The sequence below is a fragment of the Conger conger genome, chromosome 2 (genome assembly GCF_963514075.1).
Source record: "Conger conger chromosome 2, fConCon1.1, whole genome shotgun sequence".
Lineage (NCBI taxonomy): Eukaryota > Metazoa > Chordata > Actinopteri > Anguilliformes > Congridae > Conger > Conger conger.
The window spans coordinates 47,335,193-47,354,388 of record NC_083761.1 but is presented as its reverse complement, the minus strand read 5'-3'; the positions used below and the strand labels follow the sequence as shown (position 1 = coordinate 47,354,388).

The following is a 19,196-nucleotide window of genomic DNA, read 5'->3' as shown; positions in this document are numbered from 1 at the left end:
TGTCCCTAAGATACTGGGGTTTAGTTTATGGTTATGTTGAGCAGGCTAGTTAACTCTATGCCATTTAGTATAATGTAAATGAAGCACTCACAGTACTGGCCACATTTTACCCCCTAACTACATGTATGTTTATCTATACTCGCCCAGTATATTAGAGTACTGTCAAGCCAGACACTAAGGCGTAGATAAGAAAAAAATAGCAAGTGCAGTTGGTGCCCGTTATTACGCAACAGCTGCAAATGCTATCTGCACTACATTAAGGGCTCATTTACTAAAATAGCGCTGAATATCAAGTGACCACACCCAAGTTAGCAAGTACAGTTCACATAAATGTGTCACACCTTTAGTTGCAAAATGTAGAGGTTGGACAATGTCACAATTTTGGAAGTCACAAGCAAGCCTCAAGTGTTTTTCTTTGATTCCAAAGTTAAGTCCCAAGATCTAGAGCTCAGGTTAAATCTATTCGCAAGCTGGTCATTTTGGACCATCACATCTTAATTGTTTGATTTTCTTTCTAGAACCACATATATTTGAGTCAGTTAGAGTCACATATATTTAAGTCACATATAGAGTCAGTTATGGAGCTCTTGTATCATGTGGTATGTTTTTATATAGTTTACATAATCCACACCAAGAATACTCAACTCAAGGTCCAGAGGCCTTCAGTGTCTGCAGGTATTTGATCCAACCATGTTCCACATCACCAAATTTCACAAATGAGCTTACTTTTTTGAACCAAAGAGGTAAAATAATTGGTGAAATCATGTGGTGTAGTGCATGGCAGGGGCAAATACCTGCAGACACGGCAGCCTGCAGGACCTGAAGTTGATCTTGGCCTACACATAATACCCATCATCTTCCATATGATTCTTTACTTCAGGGTTCTACCTTACACCTGGTGTTAGGTTGCTCTGCTAGTTTCAGACTGATGTGGTTGTCATTGTTCCTTCATATTGATAAAATAGCAAATAAACATGTATCCATTTGGCCTGGGTGTTCTTATGATGAGGTGTGGTCAGGCACATTGCTGGAATATTGCTATTTTGATTCAACACAAAGCTGACAGGTTAAGCCCAACTGACACATGGCACATCTCAGGTCAAGTTGCAGTTTAAAGTAGTCAGAAAATCTTACTTTATTAAAATTTGGCGATACAATACCCAATACAATATTCCTTACACACAAGAATTGAAAGCACAACACAGACAGACTCAACAAATGGCAATCAGTGTCAGGCAAGAGCCATCAAGCGGCCATATGGGAAATATTGGTTTGTGCACGCATGTGTGTGTACAATACAGACCTTATTCTTCTCTGCATGATCTGCTATGGTCTTCAAGTGGCCCACCAAGAACTTCAGGGTATGGTAATAATGATCCGGCAAGTCATGGATCTAAGCAGAGAAGCAGGGAGGAAGAGAAAGAATATTTAAAAAATGGTAGTTAAGACAGAAACTTGCAACACGCTACCTTTCAAAGCATTCTTTCTTATTTTGACACGTACCAGTTTCTTCATGGTCTTCAGCCTGTCCCTTGTGTCCTCCATGCGGTTGGCATCAATGAAGTCGTTATATTTGTCTGCATGGAGAGGAGGGCAGGGAAGTTATGAGGAGGATAGTGAATTCTTCAACTGTCACGTGGCAGCCTTACAATAAAGACACCATTCGAGGCACTCCCTGAAGAACTGTGCAACTGACGACTTTTCAGTTTTGAGAATGTGGCTGTCTTACTGTATATAGCCAAAGGGATCATGACTTTCCACCAGGCGGCAACAAGCTTAGCAACGCAGTTCCAGAGTTCCAGTCCCAACATGCCACGTGGCACAATCCAGAATTGAGATACCTCATTATTATACAGTAGATCAGAAGACTAATTGTGTTCTCACCTTTATTTTAGTTCATTTCCATAAATATTTCTAGAATGACATAATGAAGATATATGGCTCTAATTCAACCACACTCAACAGAAAATCTGGGCTGTCCCAAGCAGCAGGGTGTCAGATATTTGTGATGTGTGTCTTTCTCATGCAGGACCAGGGAAATACTCACCATCAGTGAAGAGGGGTTCCGGAAGCTTCCTGAAGAAGGACTTCAGCAAACTACTGATGACGTTCAGATCTTGCCATTTCTGGAGAGGAAGATTTAAGGAGTATCAACAACACTGTAAAAAAAGAGGAGCATCACTGTATCTACACTGGAACTTGAATCAGTCCTCTTCCCCATTCTGTGATACAAACAGAAAAAAACAATTGTGTCTGTTTTTTCTGTTCTCTGAGGATGCAAAGAAAAATAGGTACAGACCTTCAATTTCTCACAAACTGCTATCCAACCCAAGTGGTTCCCTTGGTTAATACTGGAATGGCAGATGCATGAATATAATTCCAAAATCGGTCTGGAGGGGGCATAATGATTCTATGAACAGAGTGCTGTGAAGAAGGTGGCATCTCACCTCTTCCGTGGGGTTGATATCGCCGCCCTTGTTGAGTTGCTCCTGCAGACTGGACACCACAGCGTTGTTCCCTGGGACTCTGTAGATTCCCATGTATTCCAGGCCCATCTCCTCTACCAGGCCGCAGCAGATCTCCACTATCAGGGGGATGAACTACAAGGGGACACAGAGGAAGGGCAGCTTGGTTCAACCTGACTTATCATGGTATCAGGGAGCACTGAAGGACACAGTCATACAACTAATTATAGACACGGACATAAGCAAGGGCTATTAATGGAGCTCTTCCACTGTAAATATACACACGGACACATATCACAAACCTAGTAAATGCCGACAGACATGGATACGGGCTATTGGTCAAGGTGGACAGACAGACAGACAGACAGGGAGTAGGGTGAAGCAGCCCAACCTTGTTGTTGATGGCAGGCTGGCAGTCTTCCAGTCGCACCCCGAAGGCCTTGGGCCCAGACTTTTTGGCCTTCTTCATGATGTTGATCCCCCACGGCGACTTTGGGGGGCTACTCTCGTCTGCCAGAGGACAAAGAAGGACAGAGGGGCCCATTAAGCCACAGCTGGGTGATAATCCCATGACCCTCTACTGCAGATATAGCAGAAACTTGGAGCAGGTAAGCAGCGCACTCACCCTTGCCGTCAGGTTTGGGTGAGCGGGGAGCCCCCATGGCATTGTCCATCTTGGCCAGGAGGAAGGGCGGCTTCATGCGGGGCACCCTGGGGGAGGCGTCTGGCTTGCTGCCCGTTGGACTGGAGGGAGGGGGGAGTGGAGAGGGGCTGAGAATACACACTCACCAGGGAGGCCCTCATTCAGGCACATTCACAATAAACAACAACAACTACGCTAATGAGAGAGTCACCAACTACCCGGCTTCAACAGTGCTGCACTCCAGCAGTGCACATCTTTCTATTTGCACAAAGATGGAGTCATTACCCAGAAGTCCTTACCCAAGGTGATTTACATACATTTGAACAAATTGTCCATTATGCTCTATACAGCTGGGCATTTACAGAATCGATTTTGGTTCATTATCTCGCGGAAGGACAGAACAGCAAGGCTCCTCTGGGGATTTTACCCAGCAACCTTCTGGTTACAAACCCTGTTCCCCAACTACAGCAGCTAATTACTATAATTACGGCTCTGATTCAATTAAATCCTCACATATTATAGCCCTTGTGGTCGAGAATAACACCAGGACATCAATTTCCTTGCATATAAACAGTTATGTTAAATGGAGTTAAATGTTAGATCCAACTTTAAAAACACAACAAGATATAAATTGTGGCATATTATAATTGTGCCACTCTCCTTTGTTGTGCTCTCTCAGGTGTACCCACCTGTGCTTCCTGTAGTCATTAAGCTTCTTATTGATAAGTGCCTGTCGAGAGAAGCCCAGGTCCTGAAATACAAAGGTGAGAATGTACACACCACAGGAAATTAATGTGTACAATTGATGTGAATAGAAAAGCAATGGAAAAAAATGAACCCATAATCAGACCGGGGTCAAATACATAATTGTTCTTGATTCAAATACTTTTCTGTGCTCAATTGATCTTGCCCGATGAAACTGAGCCAACCAAGAGGACCAGAAGCTTTTTGCACTTTTTGAAAGTATTTCATAGGTTCCATTCTTTCATTCATTCATTCATTGGCCGACAGCCGGCCGTACCTCGCTGTCGGTCTTGCTGTTCTCCCGGATGACCTTGATCCAGCTGAGCATGTCCTCGCGGTCCTCCGCCTGCAGCAGGTACTCACAGAAGTCCTGCGTGGTGAGGCGCAGGGCGTGCTTGCGCTTGGTCTCGCTGTAGGCGATGTCCACCAGGCAGCCGCGGATGCTGATTGGCTGCTCGTCCTCACCGTGCCCCGCCCCAGCCCCGCTGCCCACCGCCGCGCTGTGCATGACCGCCTCGCGCTTGTCCTTGTAGAGGAAGAGCGAGTGCGACCGCAGGACCGAGTACACGTGCTTCCACGGCCGGATGCCGCCGCCCACCTTCTGCGGGACGGGAGAACACGGTGTTACGATACAGTTATTTAGCTGCCGCTTTTATCCAAGGCAACTTACGGTTGGTTAGAATAAGCAGGCTTAAGGGTTCAAGCTGCAGTGGTCATACTGTGGCTACACTGGGGCTTGAGCCACCAACCTTCCAGGTCCCAGTCATATACCCTAGCCACAAGGCTATAGGCTTCACCATTAGATCTCACACTCAGGTATTGATCTCTGGCCTTAGACTGTCTGTCTCTTCTTAATAAGTAGAGGGAAGCAATCTAATTTATTTTGTTCATTTAAAAAATAAAAACAAAAAACTGTATATTAGAGGGACAGTGCAAGAGGTAATAAATCCAAGGGGTTTATACATGTACCTCCCCTAGTGATGATATTGGCTTAGCTATAACATGACAACTTGCAACATCAGATGTGTTATTAGGCATAAATATTCATAGTAGTACCAATATGAATTATTAATCAAAGTCATTAATAAACTGTTTTAATCTTAAATTAATTCCTGCAACCATACATTGAATGCTAACCCATTAGATGCAGTGAAGAGACAAAGGGGTGAGTAGGTCCATAAATACTGTAAAAGGCGACACAATAGTCATAAAAACTGGATAAGGATGATTAGCAGCAGTTTCATAGATACTTTTATAGACTCATGCACTCATGCTTCGGACTCTGCCTCCACTGAGCTCCTGTTAGACAGCATGTGCTGTTAATAGATAACTGAGAGGTAAAACAATGGTGTCTTTCCATAGGTTGGCCTTAGGTGGCCTTTGGACAGAATTGGACCAGCCCTGCCCCTCCCACAGCTAGCAGCCTTTCCCTCTGACCCTTTCACAATGGCCCATTCATCAGATGCAAATTCACTTCTGTCCACTCCACCATTGCACTGAGACATGAATCTGGCCCCCTCCCACAATGCCCTGCATCGGCTCCCATAATGCCCTGCATCAGCTCCCACAATGCCCTGCATCAGCTCCCACAATGCCCTGCATCAGCTCCAACAATGCCCTGGGTCGGCTTCCACAATGCCCTGCTTCGACTCCCACAATGCCCTGCATCAGCTCCCACAATGCCCTGCGTCATCTCCCACAATGCCCTGCATTGGCCCCCATAATGCCTTGCGTCTACTCCCACATTGCCCAGCTTCGACTCCCAGAATGCCCCACATCACCCACAATGCTCAGAATCGGCTCCCACAATGCCCTGCATTAACTACCCTGTTGGGAGGGGGCCTCACCTTGCCCTTCTCAGTGAGGATCTGTTTGTAGTGCAGCCAGCCCTCCTTGCGCACGTCACTGAAGGACAGGTTTCCCAGCTCAGAGGTGGAGTGGCGCTTAGAGCGGGCTTCCTCAGCTGATCCCAGGCTATCCAGAGACTGACACAGACACACACAGGAAGTCACACACAAACACTATAAAGCCATGTGTACTTAGATGATGCATCTAAAGTTAAGCCAATGGTACATACACATTGATTTGTTAGGAAACCTGCTGTTTCTCTACTGAACGGTTATTAATTCTGCTCCATGGAAGAGGCTATTGTGGCATGTTGCATCTGGAACAATCAATGCTGCTAATAGCTATCATTTGAAGTTAACAAAGTATAATCATAACAATTATAGCCTGTTTTGTGTTTATGTTCTGGTGAGATATATAATTAGTTTGTTGTGACAACTGGTTATAAGGGGATAATGTTAAGTATGTTGAGCGAGAACTCACCCCATCGGTGAAAAAGCTTTTAACTCTTTTTGGCAGTCTCCTGAAGAGAGAAATGGAGCTAGTTAATGTTGATTCAAATGAAGAGGTTAAAATGTATTTTTATAATTCATAGTCCGTAAGTATTTGGACCAAAGACAATCAAAAGCCTAGAATCAAGACCAGATACTGAAAGTTTCTTATACTCTTTCGAAGGAAGCAATTGATTATATGTATGTGACCAATCAGAAACAGCTGAGAGGCCAACTGTCCAATTAGTTTGGGTCCCCTAAAATGAGGGGACCAGCAGTTTTCCTGCACCTTTTCTAAGGAAGCAATTGAATATATGTGACTAATCGAAACAGCTGAGAGGCCAACTGTCCAATTGCTGTTTTCATTAATTCATTCATTATCCTAACCCGCTTATCCTGAACAGGGTCGCAGGGGGGCTGGAGCCTATCCTAGCATACATTGGGCGAAAGGCAGGAATACACCCTGGACAGGTCGCCAGTCCATCGCAGCTAATTGCTGTTTTGGTCCCCTAAAATGGGTGTAATTCCTACACGTTTCACCCAATATGGATGTATATACCCTCAAATTAAAGGTGACAGACTGCAGTTTGATCTCATATTAATTGTTATATTGAATACAGGGCCAAGAGAAAAGAATGGACTGCACTGTAATTATAATGTTCATTGAAGTGCTCCGCTTTGAAAAATGAACCAGTTTGACTGTAGACAAATAGACACAAACAGGACAGCCAAAACCAAATTCACTCGCCCTCTCCACCCTCCACCCCATGATCTGTAGCAAAGGGAGCCCTCAGCCCCCTCAGAGAACTCACGAGAAGACACGGCCCTCTTCCCGGAAAGTGTTGAGGCCCTCGTCACATGACTTGGAGCGCTCTGTGGTGATGGCCAGCAGGTAAGACGAGCGACGGCTGGCCTTGATACTGCCTGCTCAGAAATACAGAGGGACAGATAGAGAAGATATAAGAAGTGAGAGGACCTAAAGCGCCATCACTTTGGGCGAAAAACAAAATGCCAGTGACAGAGGACAAGGTGAAGGGAGGACAGGAACGGACGGAGCAGAGGAGGGCACTGACGTTGGGAAGGAGGGAGGGAGGGGGTAAGGGTTACAGGGACCCCATGGCCACTGCAGGTCACTTTGCCCAGTGCACAGACTTAAGAAACTGTAGAAGGTTTCTCTATTGGCAGCCCATATCAGATGTTTCATCTGAAGCCAAGCAGCAGGGAAATTTGAGTCGTTAAATCTGTTTAATTAAATCATTTTAATTACGAAAATAATAACAAGCCCAATGGGTGACATGTCCATCAGCACTAACAACACTGCAAAAAAAAGTCTGTCTTAGTAAGACTTAAGATCTTATTTTTCCCTCTCAAGGCTTGTTTTAAGTTACTGTTTGCTCGAAAAGTCACATTTTCTTAAGTCAAACGGCCTTACTCACTGGCAATACTTTTGTCTTATTTTGCAAAAAAGTAGAGGAAATAAGATTTTTAAGTCTTATAAGACACATTTTTGAGTTTTTTTGCAGTGCACTCAGACGCTAAAGTCAGGGCATCCTCGGACAGTGAGCCTCCCTCTCTTACCACCGGGTGGTTCAGAGAGAATGAGAGCAGAGCAGCCTGCTCGTGCCCTGCTGCAGGAGGGGCGTCTGGAGAGTCCCCTGGCCCGCCGTACCCGAGGCCGGCGGAGTGCGGAGCGAGTCGTGCAGGTCGCGCATGCAGGGGTGTGCGAGGGCGGAGGTGGGGGTGGGTGGGGGTAACACTCACTGCAGTCGTGGGAGAAGAGCCTTGTGAGGGGGAAAGTGAAGGTGGGGGAGACAGGGCTGGTGGTGACGGCGGGCGCGGAACTCATGGCGCTGGATACCACCGAGGAGGCGGGCACGTGGCGGGCACGCAGGTCAGCGCTGGGGCTCGTCGGCTCATCTGCGGGGCGGGGGAGGGGGAGGAGGAGGAGGCAGGAGGGAGGAAGGGTTTAGGTGGGGATGGGGACAGAGAAGCAGGGCCATAAGGCACTGCTGGGTTATTCTAAAGCAGAGGTCTCCTACCCTGGTCCTGGAGAGCTACTGGGTCTGCTGGTTTTTGTTTTCTTGTTATAATCAGCACCCTGTTGAGACCCAGTTAACCAGGTGAGGTGGGTTAACTGTGTATTCAACTGCTCTAATTGATTAATTAAGTGCAGAGTAACAACGAAAACCAGCAGTAACGAAAACCTGTAGCTCTCCAGGACCAGGGTTGGAGACCACTGCTCTAAAGCAAGGGTGTCAAACTAAATTCCCAAGGGTGTCTGTGGATTTTTGTGGTTCCCTTTTAATCAGCTGTCAATTATTAAGGCCTTGAGAACAAGGTGTGTTCATTCTTCAGCCAATCGATGACTTGAATGGGCCCCGGGTGCCAAGAACAACCCAAAAACCAGCAGACTGGAGTTTGACACCTGAGCTCTAAAGGGAGTAGACATAAACACACAACAGCACCGCGAACACGCCTGTAGACATGTGGGCATAAATGCACACACACCCATACACAGAGACACGCGCGCGCACATGCACACGTACAAACATGCTTAGCAGTGCACCATGTTCTCATGTATTTCAGGAAGTTTATGTTTCTTGCGCTGAATTAATTAACATTGCTTGCCACAATGGAGAAATAAGTTTCCTTGTTGCCAATTATTAAAACAGTACTGCACTTTAAATATGACGGCTGAAAGATTTGGATAATAAATATGATGGATTTGGATAATAACTGTACTAAGTGCAGTATATAACAGTTAGGAATTGCAATGCTATTACAATACCATAAAAACAAAAAGTAGAGCAATATTTCAATTAAAATTGAATGTGTTTTTATAGATGCTATCAATATGTGCAGTACTCCTCCAAGCTCTGATGGTTTTTCTGTAACATGCCGACAATATATTACAGTTAACCTAATGCAATATTAAGGAAAATAGTCTAATAAATAACATATAGCCATTATAACCACTACACCACTTCCCTATTTGAACTGAAATATCATTAACTACAATTTGCACATGGTGAACTGCCAACACAGCCTGCACATCAAACCACAGATATGTAGTCATACATACACACACACACACACACACACACACTCCACAGTGTAGTACTCTCTGGCATCTCCTGTTGGGGGAAGAGGACTGTCAAACACAAAGGGGCTGACAACAGCAGACCTGGGCCAAATTTGGATTCAAATACTTTTTTATGCTTTACTGAGCTTGTCTGGTGTATTGGAACCTATGCAATACTAAAAAGTGTGAATCCCACCTTCAGGTCCTTGTGGCAGGCTCAGTTGCACCAGGCAAGAACAATCGAGCACAGAAAACTATTTGAATTCAAAACAATTACGCATTTGACTGAGGTCTGGACAGCAGCAGACACATAAACAGCAGTTTGAGAAGAGCGCAGGTGTCTCACAGAGTGAGTCCTTACGGCTGAGAAGAAACCTCCAGACAAGAGACAGAGATACAGAAAGAGTTACTGAAAGACAGACAGTAACCGAGACCTGTACCTGTACTGCCAGCCTTGATGTAAAATGACAAACTCTGAGAGAAATGTGAAATGTCTTTGCTCAGAGAGTGAAGTTTCAGTTCTTCAAGTGTGTGTGTGTATGTATATTTCAGAGAGAGAGAGAGTGTGTTTGTGTGTGTGTGTGTGTATACATGTCTGCTTCATTTGTATACATTTATAAACCATTTTGAAAACCCTTCTGCATTTTATGGCCACAGCGCGATGAAGGAACGCATCCCTGCTGTATGATGCCAACTTGACCTGCTTGAAAATTGAGCTGCTCAAGCAGGTCAAAAGCTGGTCTAGCTGGGTATGAGTAGGTCAACCAGCATGGCCAAGCTGGTCATAAAGCTGGTCTAGCTGGGTATGAGCTGGTCAACCAGCTAGTGCTAGTAGCGTATCTGAGCTGGTAGCTGGTCAACCATGTCAAGCTGGGAGCTGGTCTGTACTGATCAACAAGCTACAAGCTGCTCCAAAGATACTATCTCACAGACAGAGGCAAAACATGACACAACTGCCTGCCCAAGCCCCCCAGTTCTTCCTCACACCACTCAGGAGTACCTAAACTAAGACTAGGCCAGACATGACATTAGCCCCCTATCACTAAATAAAGGGTGATCAACAGGGACAAACTCTGAGGTGACCTAAAACAAGAACTCTCTTCCTCTTCCTCAAAAGGCACTGTAAGTTATCTAATTATCTAAAGTAACGGCATGCGAAGCAGCACATCTCCTTACGCCATCAGCACAGTCATTCCAAATGTAATCCAAACTCACTTTCATTTCCTGAGCTGGAGATCCCTGTGCAACTCTCTTACAGACCAGCTGGGGGCAGCAGAACACCATTCTGCAGAACAATCCCACAGCTTATTCTCTGCCATTCAATTGAAATACCCCACTCTCCACCTTCTCTTTCTCTCCCTGTCTTTCTTTCCTCTCCTACAGTCCAAAAGAAACATCTCCATGGTTTCTCACTCTCTACAGAGAATTGAAATGCCTTTGTTGACAGGACATACAGTGAGGTTTGTAAAGAGCTGTAATTCCTACAGGATTCACCCCTATACGGACGTAAATACCCTCAAATTCAAGGGCAAACGGCTTTAATTGGAGGCTACGTACATTCATATGGAGTGCACTGTGTAGGAATCACAGCCCTTTAAAATGGCCGAATACTTACGGACCTCACTACGCAACTCAGCTTGCAATGCAGCTTCACCGTTTGAGTCTGTCTCCCCGTGGAGCGGATGCCAGCTCCCCCCTCAGACACTGCACATGAACAGGCCTGCTATTCACAGCCCGGTGAGGACGAGGGCAGAAATGACTGGAATCTGCCTGTTTACAGCAGGCACCAGAAATAGGCCCACCGCGGATTTAACAAAGGCCGTTATTAACCATGCCGCAACCGTGCCGTGGCCAGTAGGCCCCACATTCAGACCCTCTTCTTTTTCAGGCGACCTCTGCTACTCTACGGGGCCTGCAGGACTCATCCCTCTGGACGCAACCCAGTGGAGTTCAGCTCGTCTCAGGGCTCGAAAGCACAACGCTAAGCTTAACGGGGCTACACCTCGGCTAGCAATCCTACTACAAAGAGAACCAGGCTAAATAAGATGTGTGCTAGTTTAAAGATTTGATTGTTTGACTCTATCCACACATGGCTCTGTGGTGACAAACTATGAATGTTGGAAAACGAGAAGGGAAATGTGTGGAGTCCACAGGGCTGGAGAAGAGAATGGCCTGAGAAAGATGTGTCCAACTACTTTCTCAATATTTCCACAACTGAGAGCTGTTCCAGGGAACGTTCCAGAGCTTGAAGGAAGCAAGAGGAGACAACGGTGTTTAGTGTGGAGACTGAACTATCAGGGCTTATTCAAATCGCTTATTTTACTCCTCTTTTTTCTTTTCCTTGCTCTTGACCTGGAAATCTTTAAGGACATTCCAACCCCTTAAATGTTCCTTCTAGGAGCTGGAAGTAGGAAACATGAATGATCAACCTTTCCCCATCTGCCACGTCTGTAACTGAACAGAGGAAGAAGGACATTCCATTTGCTTAATTCACGTTTTCTTGATTTCCCAATCTTTACTTCTTTTTCGAGCCATTCAACCCTTCATTTGATCAACCAGCTAAACTATGTCAAGCTGGGAGCTGGTCTGAACTGGCCAACCAGCGACCAGATGTTTCAAAATGTAGCTTGAGCTGTTTTTTTCCACGCAGGGTCATAATGCTGCCAGATGCCAGAGTCAGATACTAGAGATGGATACAGGGAATCACAACATTCTCCCTTAATGTGCTCACCCTGAAACTGTTTGCAAAGTAAATTAACTGAAAATGGGCAATAAAGCCAGACTGTGACTGACTTTATTGTCATTCAACAATAAAATCAGATAGGGGGACACAAGCACCGTGCACAAGCATACCACACACCCCTACACTTAAACCTTGTTTGGATTTACCACAGGCCAATACTGCAGTCACATAGGTTCAGATGGCATCTAGACATACACATTATATAAAAGACAGAGAGAGAGAGAGGGAGAGGGAGAGAGAAGGGCCCTTCAACTGAACCTGTCCTAGTTTCAGTCTTCAGCCATTAAACGTGCCTCGGCTTGTAGCATCCGAAGTCGAGTTTCGGGTAATTCTTTGCCCTCTCGCCGCAGTTTGACGTTGTTTTGCTTCTCTCTCTCTATGAGGGTTCCGTCTGTATGTGCTGATCCGCTGAGCTGTTCTGACTTGCTCCCCGTTGGTGCTGTAGCCCGTTTTGGAGCCAAACCTTTACACCATCACGCTCGTCTTCCTTTCCTTTCAATCTCCGCGTAAAGAGCAAAAGCATCCAGAAGAATCTAATATGGATGCTGGTTGTTTATCTCTGGCAATGTTTTCAAATTCTCTGTAGCATTTCAGCAACAGGGAAACATTCCTACAATGTTAAAGCAACACAATGAGAATGTTTTACTTTTGCTGGGATGATGACTGGGACCTGTGTGTAGAGTAGAGTTCAGTCTAACCAGCAAATGAGACCAAGCAGATACAAACTTTGAGTGGTTCTCGAGGAGAATATAACACAGGAAAAGTGATTGCCCTGCTGAACAGCTCAAGCTCAGTTTTGGTAGCTGGTAGCTGGTTGACCAGTTCAGACCAGCTCCACGCTCAACATGGTTTGACCAGCTCAAGCAATGTTTTGAAACAGCTGGTAGCTGGTCATTTCAAGCTGGTCATAGTAGGATTTCACTGCAGAGGGGACAAAGCAAGCATTTCAGCCTTAAAAGGCCAACTTACTATACTTACAGTGTGCTTTATTTGCCCAACTTAAGCCTATCCTGAGTATCTGTCCCCACAGAAGTATCTAAGGCTGAGGTTCTACGTCTGACACCACCACCTCCATACTTTGACTCTCACCGCTGACCTCGGATCAGGTTGTTAAAGAAGGAGAGGATCGTTTGACAGCTCTGTGTTTTGCCATGCAAACTCGGAGCGGGTGGGACTGCTGGTCGGCCGGCACGTTTCCACGGCGGCAGGTGGTGAGTAATGCGAGCGAGCTGTGACACGACCGCAGAAGAAGAGCCCCAGTCCTCACCTCTCTGCTTACAGTTTTCACTTTGGTTCATTTCACTTTTCTGTGCTGGCAGATGTACTGTACATTCACGATACCCCAAAAAGGAGTAATACTACGATCCACTACCCTTCACAAAACTGTAATTTCCTGTTGTAAAAACTCAGCTATGACCAGCTTGAGATAATCAGCTAGCAACTGTTTTGAAACATAACTTGAGCTGGCCAAACCATGTTGAGTATGAAGCTGGTCTGAACTGGACAACCAGTTACCAGCTGTTTGAAAACCTAGCTTGGGCTGTTTTTTTTCAGCAGGGTTATGTTTTACTCAGTTTCAGATAAAAACTTACAGTATTTCATTAGCTGCGAGTCATGTTGCCACTCATTTTCTGTAAACGGTAGTAGGCTTTCTGGGAAAGGGATCAAGATGGGAAAAACCAACTACATCAGCTAATGAGGCATCAAATCGCTGCCGAAGACTCATCGCTTGGGCACAGTTTCCGTTATTATTCAAGTCACAGAATGAAACTGGAATAAACTCGATGAGCGCAGAGGAAAGAGATGAAACGGTTGACAGCTGACGGATGTCCTCAACCCTGCCTTGAGCACAATGCTATCACAGCATCCAGACTGTCATCTACCATAGACTGACATCTATCATTATTCTAACAGAACCTTGGCTTCAGTATCACTTTCAATATTCAAAAGCTGTTACACCTATACCCAGATCGGAAGTGTGTGCATGTGTGTGTATGTGCGTATGCACGTGTATGTGTGTGTGTGTGTGTGTGTGTGTGTGTGTGTGTGTGAGGGTGAATGTGTATGCGTGTGTATGCGTGTGTGGGAGCGCATTTATGTGTGTGTATGTGTGTGCGCGTGTCAGCACGTTTATGGGCATGTGTCTCTGTGTGTGTGTACGCATGTGCATGCATGTGTGTGTATGTTGCGTGAAGGCGGCAGTGACTAAAGGTAACCATTTCCCCACACATGTACTACATAGGCCAAGGTGACTGATTAGACTGATGAGCCTATGAATATGGGTGGGGAAATGGTTAATAGTTTGACCTGATGAAGATCCACTATGGGTCAAAATGTTGTTTGATACTAATAAAGAATGATATTGAGTGTGCAGGCTTTACTTTAATTATAATCGCTACTATCCCATTGCCTTGCAACCTGGTCGATGTGCGTATCTCTACATTAATTTACTGAAAGCAGTAAAGACAAACTGTGGGACAGGTTGGTGCCAACCGTCTCCTGCCACCTACGTTGTAAGCAGCAGGTATATTTAAGGCAGCAGACTGTGAAAAACAGGCACCAGTGCTTACTGAGGAGAAAAGAGGAGGCGGTGGGGCGAGCTGGAGGAGGTGTTTCCTAAACACACAAATACATTTCTGTCCTCGATTGATCTCGCCAGGTGCAACTGAGCCAACCAGGAGGACCAGAAGGCAAGGTTTTTTGTACTTTTTGAGAGCATTTCATAGGTTTCAATACACCAGACCAGCTCAGTAAAGCAGAGAAAAGTATTTGAATCCAAGACAATGATGTATTTATATCACTGTAGAGTATCAGTGCAGAGTGCCACTGTAAAGTATCAGTGCAGAGTAACTCCAGAGTATCAGTGCAGAGTGTCACTGGAGAGTATCAGTGCAGAGTAACTCCAGAGTATCAGCGCAGAGTGTCACTGGAGAGTATCAGTGCAGTGTCTTATATTTGTATTATATTATACTTGCATTTGTATTTCTTGGTGCTGTAGTTATATAGTCCTTACTTGGCCTATTTGGCATTTGAAATTCATGGCTGTACAATGGCCTCTTTGTGAATTGTTGCTTATCGGACTTTTATGATCTAATGACCCTGATGTTCACTTTTTAGCATGTTGCTTTGGATAAAAGCCTCAGCTAAATAAAATGTAATGTAATGTCTGTGGATCGGCGTGGTGGAGGGATACACTCACCTATGAATGGGATAGAGGCCAGGGAGTCGTCCTCCACAGGGAGAGGAGGCAAGCTGCCATTGGCCCGACGGGCGGCGTCTCCAGGGGCCGGGGCGGCGGGTGCGGCGTCCCGGGGTTCGGCGGGGAACCCGGGCGGCTCGGTGGCGTCGACGGGCAGGGCGTAGTGAGGGTGCCGCAGGGCGTGAGACGTGCGCCGGCCCGTGGGCGGTTTCTGCCGGAGCACCACCTCCTGAGTCTGGCCGACTGTCTCCCTCTCCTCTCCCACCCTCTCGTGGTTGGTCTGCCGGCAGGTCGCGTCCTGGGGGTCGGGCGTGGCCGGGGGCGGCGAGGAGGAGGACGAGGAGCTGGGCAGGGGCGCGGCGGCGGAGACGCCCTCTGGGGGGCTGGTTTTGGGGGTGGGCGTCCAGGAGAAATGGGGTCCCGCATACGTCGGGTCCCTGAAGGAGTGCGCCTGCATGAGCCGGCCCGCCTTTCGGTAGAAGGACGGGCTGTAGCTGCGGTAGCCCACCGGCTGGTCGTCCACCGTCTGCGGCGGGAGCCTCCGGGACTGGCCGCCGGGCTGGGAGTGCGTGACCTGCTGCAGCTGCTGCTGCTGCGTCTGCCGACCGGCAGGGGGCAGCGCGGCGGGGTCGCGGTGGCCCCCCGGCTTCTGCTGGCCCTCATTCCCAGGCGGAGCCTGCTGCAGCCACGCCGGCCTCTCGAACCGGGGGGAGACCAGAGCCTCCGCCGAATGGCCGTAGCCGTCGAAGGCGGTCGCCAGCAGGCTCTCAGAGCGGGCTCGGCAGGAGGAGGGCTGGCCGTAGGGCGCCCAGTAGGGGTCACCGTGGGGGGCCGAGCCGGGCTGCAGCAGCAGGGTGTCCTGGGAGGCGCTGTGGGGCCAGCCGGCTCGGTGGTGCCCCAGGGCCGCGCCCATGTCGGCCAGCCGGTCTTGCGAGTAGCTGCGGTGTCGCGGGGGCATGGCGCGCTCGGGCACCTGGCTGTAGTACCAGTCCGTCAGGGCCTGCTGGCAGCGCTCGCTGTTGCTGGGGCCGCCGGGGCGGGCCGGGGGCTGGGAGGCCGAGACGATGGCGGCGTTGTGGTTGGCGAAGTGGAAGTACAGCGGGCTCGCCAGGGCCGACCCAGATGAGGAGGACGATCGGCCTCGTAACGGCGGCCCCCCGCTCGCGCCCGCCCCCGGCTGCTCCGGCCCGCGCCCCTCCTGCCAGCCTGCCGCGGTGCCCACGCGGTTGTCCAGCGGAGGGGACGGGCCGCTGGTCCAGTTGTCCAGCTGGTTCTGGCCCATGGGAGGCGACCCGGTGGGGGGTTGCTGGGTCTTGCCTCGGGGGTAGGAGACAGCCGGCGGCTCGGGAAGGTTCTGGGCTCCCCCCGTGTATGGCTCATTGCCCTTCAGGTAGGCATCCTGAGAGTACGCCTGCGCAGGAGAGGAGACGTGTTCAGAGATGCAGCCCGGAGGAAGTGGGGGGACAAAGAGCCAGACTGGAAACTGAGCCAAGACCTCCTCTTATCTACCAGCTTCCACATGCGGTGCCTTGAACAGAACCGTCTGACTTGCTAACCCTGTAATAACTACTGCCCGACAGCCAGCATGACACCGACCTCAAACACCGCACACTGTGCCAGTGGCAGTAAACCTCAAAGCCTGAAGTGTTTGAGGAAAACGACCAGGATCGAGCAACAAACAAGAGGAGGTACGGAATTTGAGAAAGCCTGCACGCAGGAGATTCAAATGAAACGCAAAGATCGATGCCCCTATGGAAGCTTTACCTCGACGGCTTGTGGAAGCAACAGGCTCTCTCCAATCCTCTCTCAGGAACTCCCCACTGCTTTCCACAGGACGGAGGGAAAAGGAACGTCCTGAGATAGTGTGGGATATCCCTGAAGTGGCTCAACACGGTTTCCGGAACTTTCTGGACTCCTTTTCTGCGCCTCTATTTTTATCTTCCTCTCAGTCTTTCTGAGCCTCTTCCCTTCTCAGTTCCCTCACTCTCTATTCTCTCTCTCTCTCTCTGTCAGCTTGGCTCAGAGTGGTGTCCTCAGTCTGGCCCCGCCCCCCCTTGCCTCCCCCCACCACCACCATCCACCCCTCTGCCTCCCAGCAGTGAGGGGGCTGGTGATGTCACCCCAGGAATGCAGCTGATACAGGCAATGAGAGAAGGGCAGTGTGCTGGGAAGGGAGAGCCTGGGGGCAGGGGCCGGGTCTGGGGGTGTTTGGGAAGGGCAGGAGGGGGCGAGAAGGGCCGGGTGAAGGCGGCGTGTAGCGAATCGTGTGTTACACGCTTGTGTACCGCGTTTGTTTGCGTGTTGAGCAACACACGCTGACAGGTATCCCCATGGTTTTCCTCCCTGACTGGCTCGTGATGCAAGGCTGCGTGCCGCGCAGTTCGACAAACTGAGTCACATATCGAGTGAGGTTCCCATTGTTTTCTTTTCCTCCATCTACTCGCCCTGTCTCTCTGCGCAATGTGCATCTCGTGTAATATGAGATATTCAACTGGAGAACTACAGAACATATTTCTTTGAAGACAATTTTTTTCTCCCTTCTATACGTATATTGGCTGTGTTTGTGTCTACGGACCTCTGCTCGCGTGCGTGCGAGTGAATGTGCGATTTCTTGTGTGTGAGTGAGTGTGTAACATTACGTGTGCGCGAGTGAGTAAGCGTGTGGTATCGTGTTTCTGCGCGCGTGTCTCGATTTCTGCCTGTGTTTTTGTGCACGCACGCACATGTGTGTATTCACTTGTGCGTACGTGTGTCTGTGAAAGCGAGGACACACATTCAAGGGAGTTTGTAGGGTGACAGTAAGCTCATACTCACACTTACCAGCTGCAGCACGTCTTCATCTTTTGGCATAATGGAGAGCTCCAGGACGCTCTCACTGCAAACGGAGAGGAAGACGAGGACAGGGGGGAAAGAGACGATGAATGAAGAAGCCCACTTATGGAAATATAAAATATGCTGGAAATATATATATTTGAAATATACCAAAACAACATTTCAATGCTTTACATAGGCAAATATATAGTACAAAGTATTGCTATGTATTGTATTTTAAAATATTTGCAATATAATTCAGCATATACCATTTCCATATAGCACTTCAAATATTTGCATAGTTTTACTGAAACGCGAAATTGGAATTGGAAGTTGTGCTTGCCGAGTAATAATGATTTTACTACCTGTGCTCCAAACAACAAAGTACAGGAAACGGCACCATGAGGATCTCTGGCCAATAAAAATATTTCTTGTGCCGACATATTCTGTATTGGGTCCCAAAACAGGGGCTAAATTTGGCTCCTGACAAATCTAAGATGCAGACCTGTGAGGTATTGCGTTCAGGGCCTGGCCTGTGCTCACTCAGTCAGTCTGCAGCCCTAATTCACTGCATCATGACATATATGAATAAAGACGTTACACCAATACTTGGACACCTTATCACCAAACGCCAAATGTCGCTGAACTGAAAGAATCTGATTCATAATTATGAATTATAATTTTAATATGGATTCATATTAACATTAACGCTCCATACAACCACACAACACTACATGAGAAAGTCACATGGATCAAAACAACACAAAAGTCTGTACTTTATATTAGCCTAGTCACACGCTACTCAACCTCCACACCAAATTATTTATTGCTGGATTACATAAAAATACTTCCACTCCAACCTTGCAATTGCCAGGGCACCAAGTGTTTTTGTTATCACGGCTGAACATCACATGAATTTCATAGCATGTCACAAGTTGAGTATTTGATTAGGTTAGGATTTCTGAACCACACACCGCCCAATCAAAAGCTTATGAAAGACGAGAAATAACTCCGGGGCGGACAAAAACACAGGCCTTTAGGACTGAGTTCCCTGCGTGTGTGTGTGCGTGTGTGTGTGTGCCTGTGTGTGTTTCACTGCGCTCATTGTGCTGCTGTATTTTTCCATTGGCGGAGTCAGCGGAGCAATAAAATGAACCTCCATGCTTCTGCCCA

General features: G+C 47.6%; 1 protein-coding gene across 1 annotated transcript in view; it reads right to left on the bottom strand.

The window, feature by feature from the left end:
• LOC133121236 (rho GTPase-activating protein 23-like) overlaps positions 1-19,196 on the bottom strand; it is a 91,512-nt gene that overhangs the window by 6,044 nt on the left and 66,272 nt on the right. The window contains exons 6-19 of the mRNA XM_061230441.1: positions 18,027-18,087; positions 15,213-16,623; positions 7,950-8,105; positions 7,001-7,112; positions 6,181-6,220; positions 5,700-5,837; positions 4,130-4,453; positions 3,798-3,859; positions 3,091-3,209; positions 2,857-2,975; positions 2,448-2,600; positions 2,048-2,126; positions 1,504-1,577; positions 1,304-1,393 (exon numbers count right to left, since the gene is read on the bottom strand). Coding sequence (XP_061086425.1) covers positions 1,304-1,393; positions 1,504-1,577; positions 2,048-2,126; positions 2,448-2,600; positions 2,857-2,975; positions 3,091-3,209; positions 3,798-3,859; positions 4,130-4,453; positions 5,700-5,837; positions 6,181-6,220; positions 7,001-7,112; positions 7,950-8,105; positions 15,213-16,623; positions 18,027-18,087 — 2,938 coding nt within the window. The remainder of the gene's footprint in view (positions 1-1,303; positions 1,394-1,503; positions 1,578-2,047; positions 2,127-2,447; positions 2,601-2,856; positions 2,976-3,090; positions 3,210-3,797; positions 3,860-4,129; positions 4,454-5,699; positions 5,838-6,180; positions 6,221-7,000; positions 7,113-7,949; positions 8,106-15,212; positions 16,624-18,026; positions 18,088-19,196) is intronic.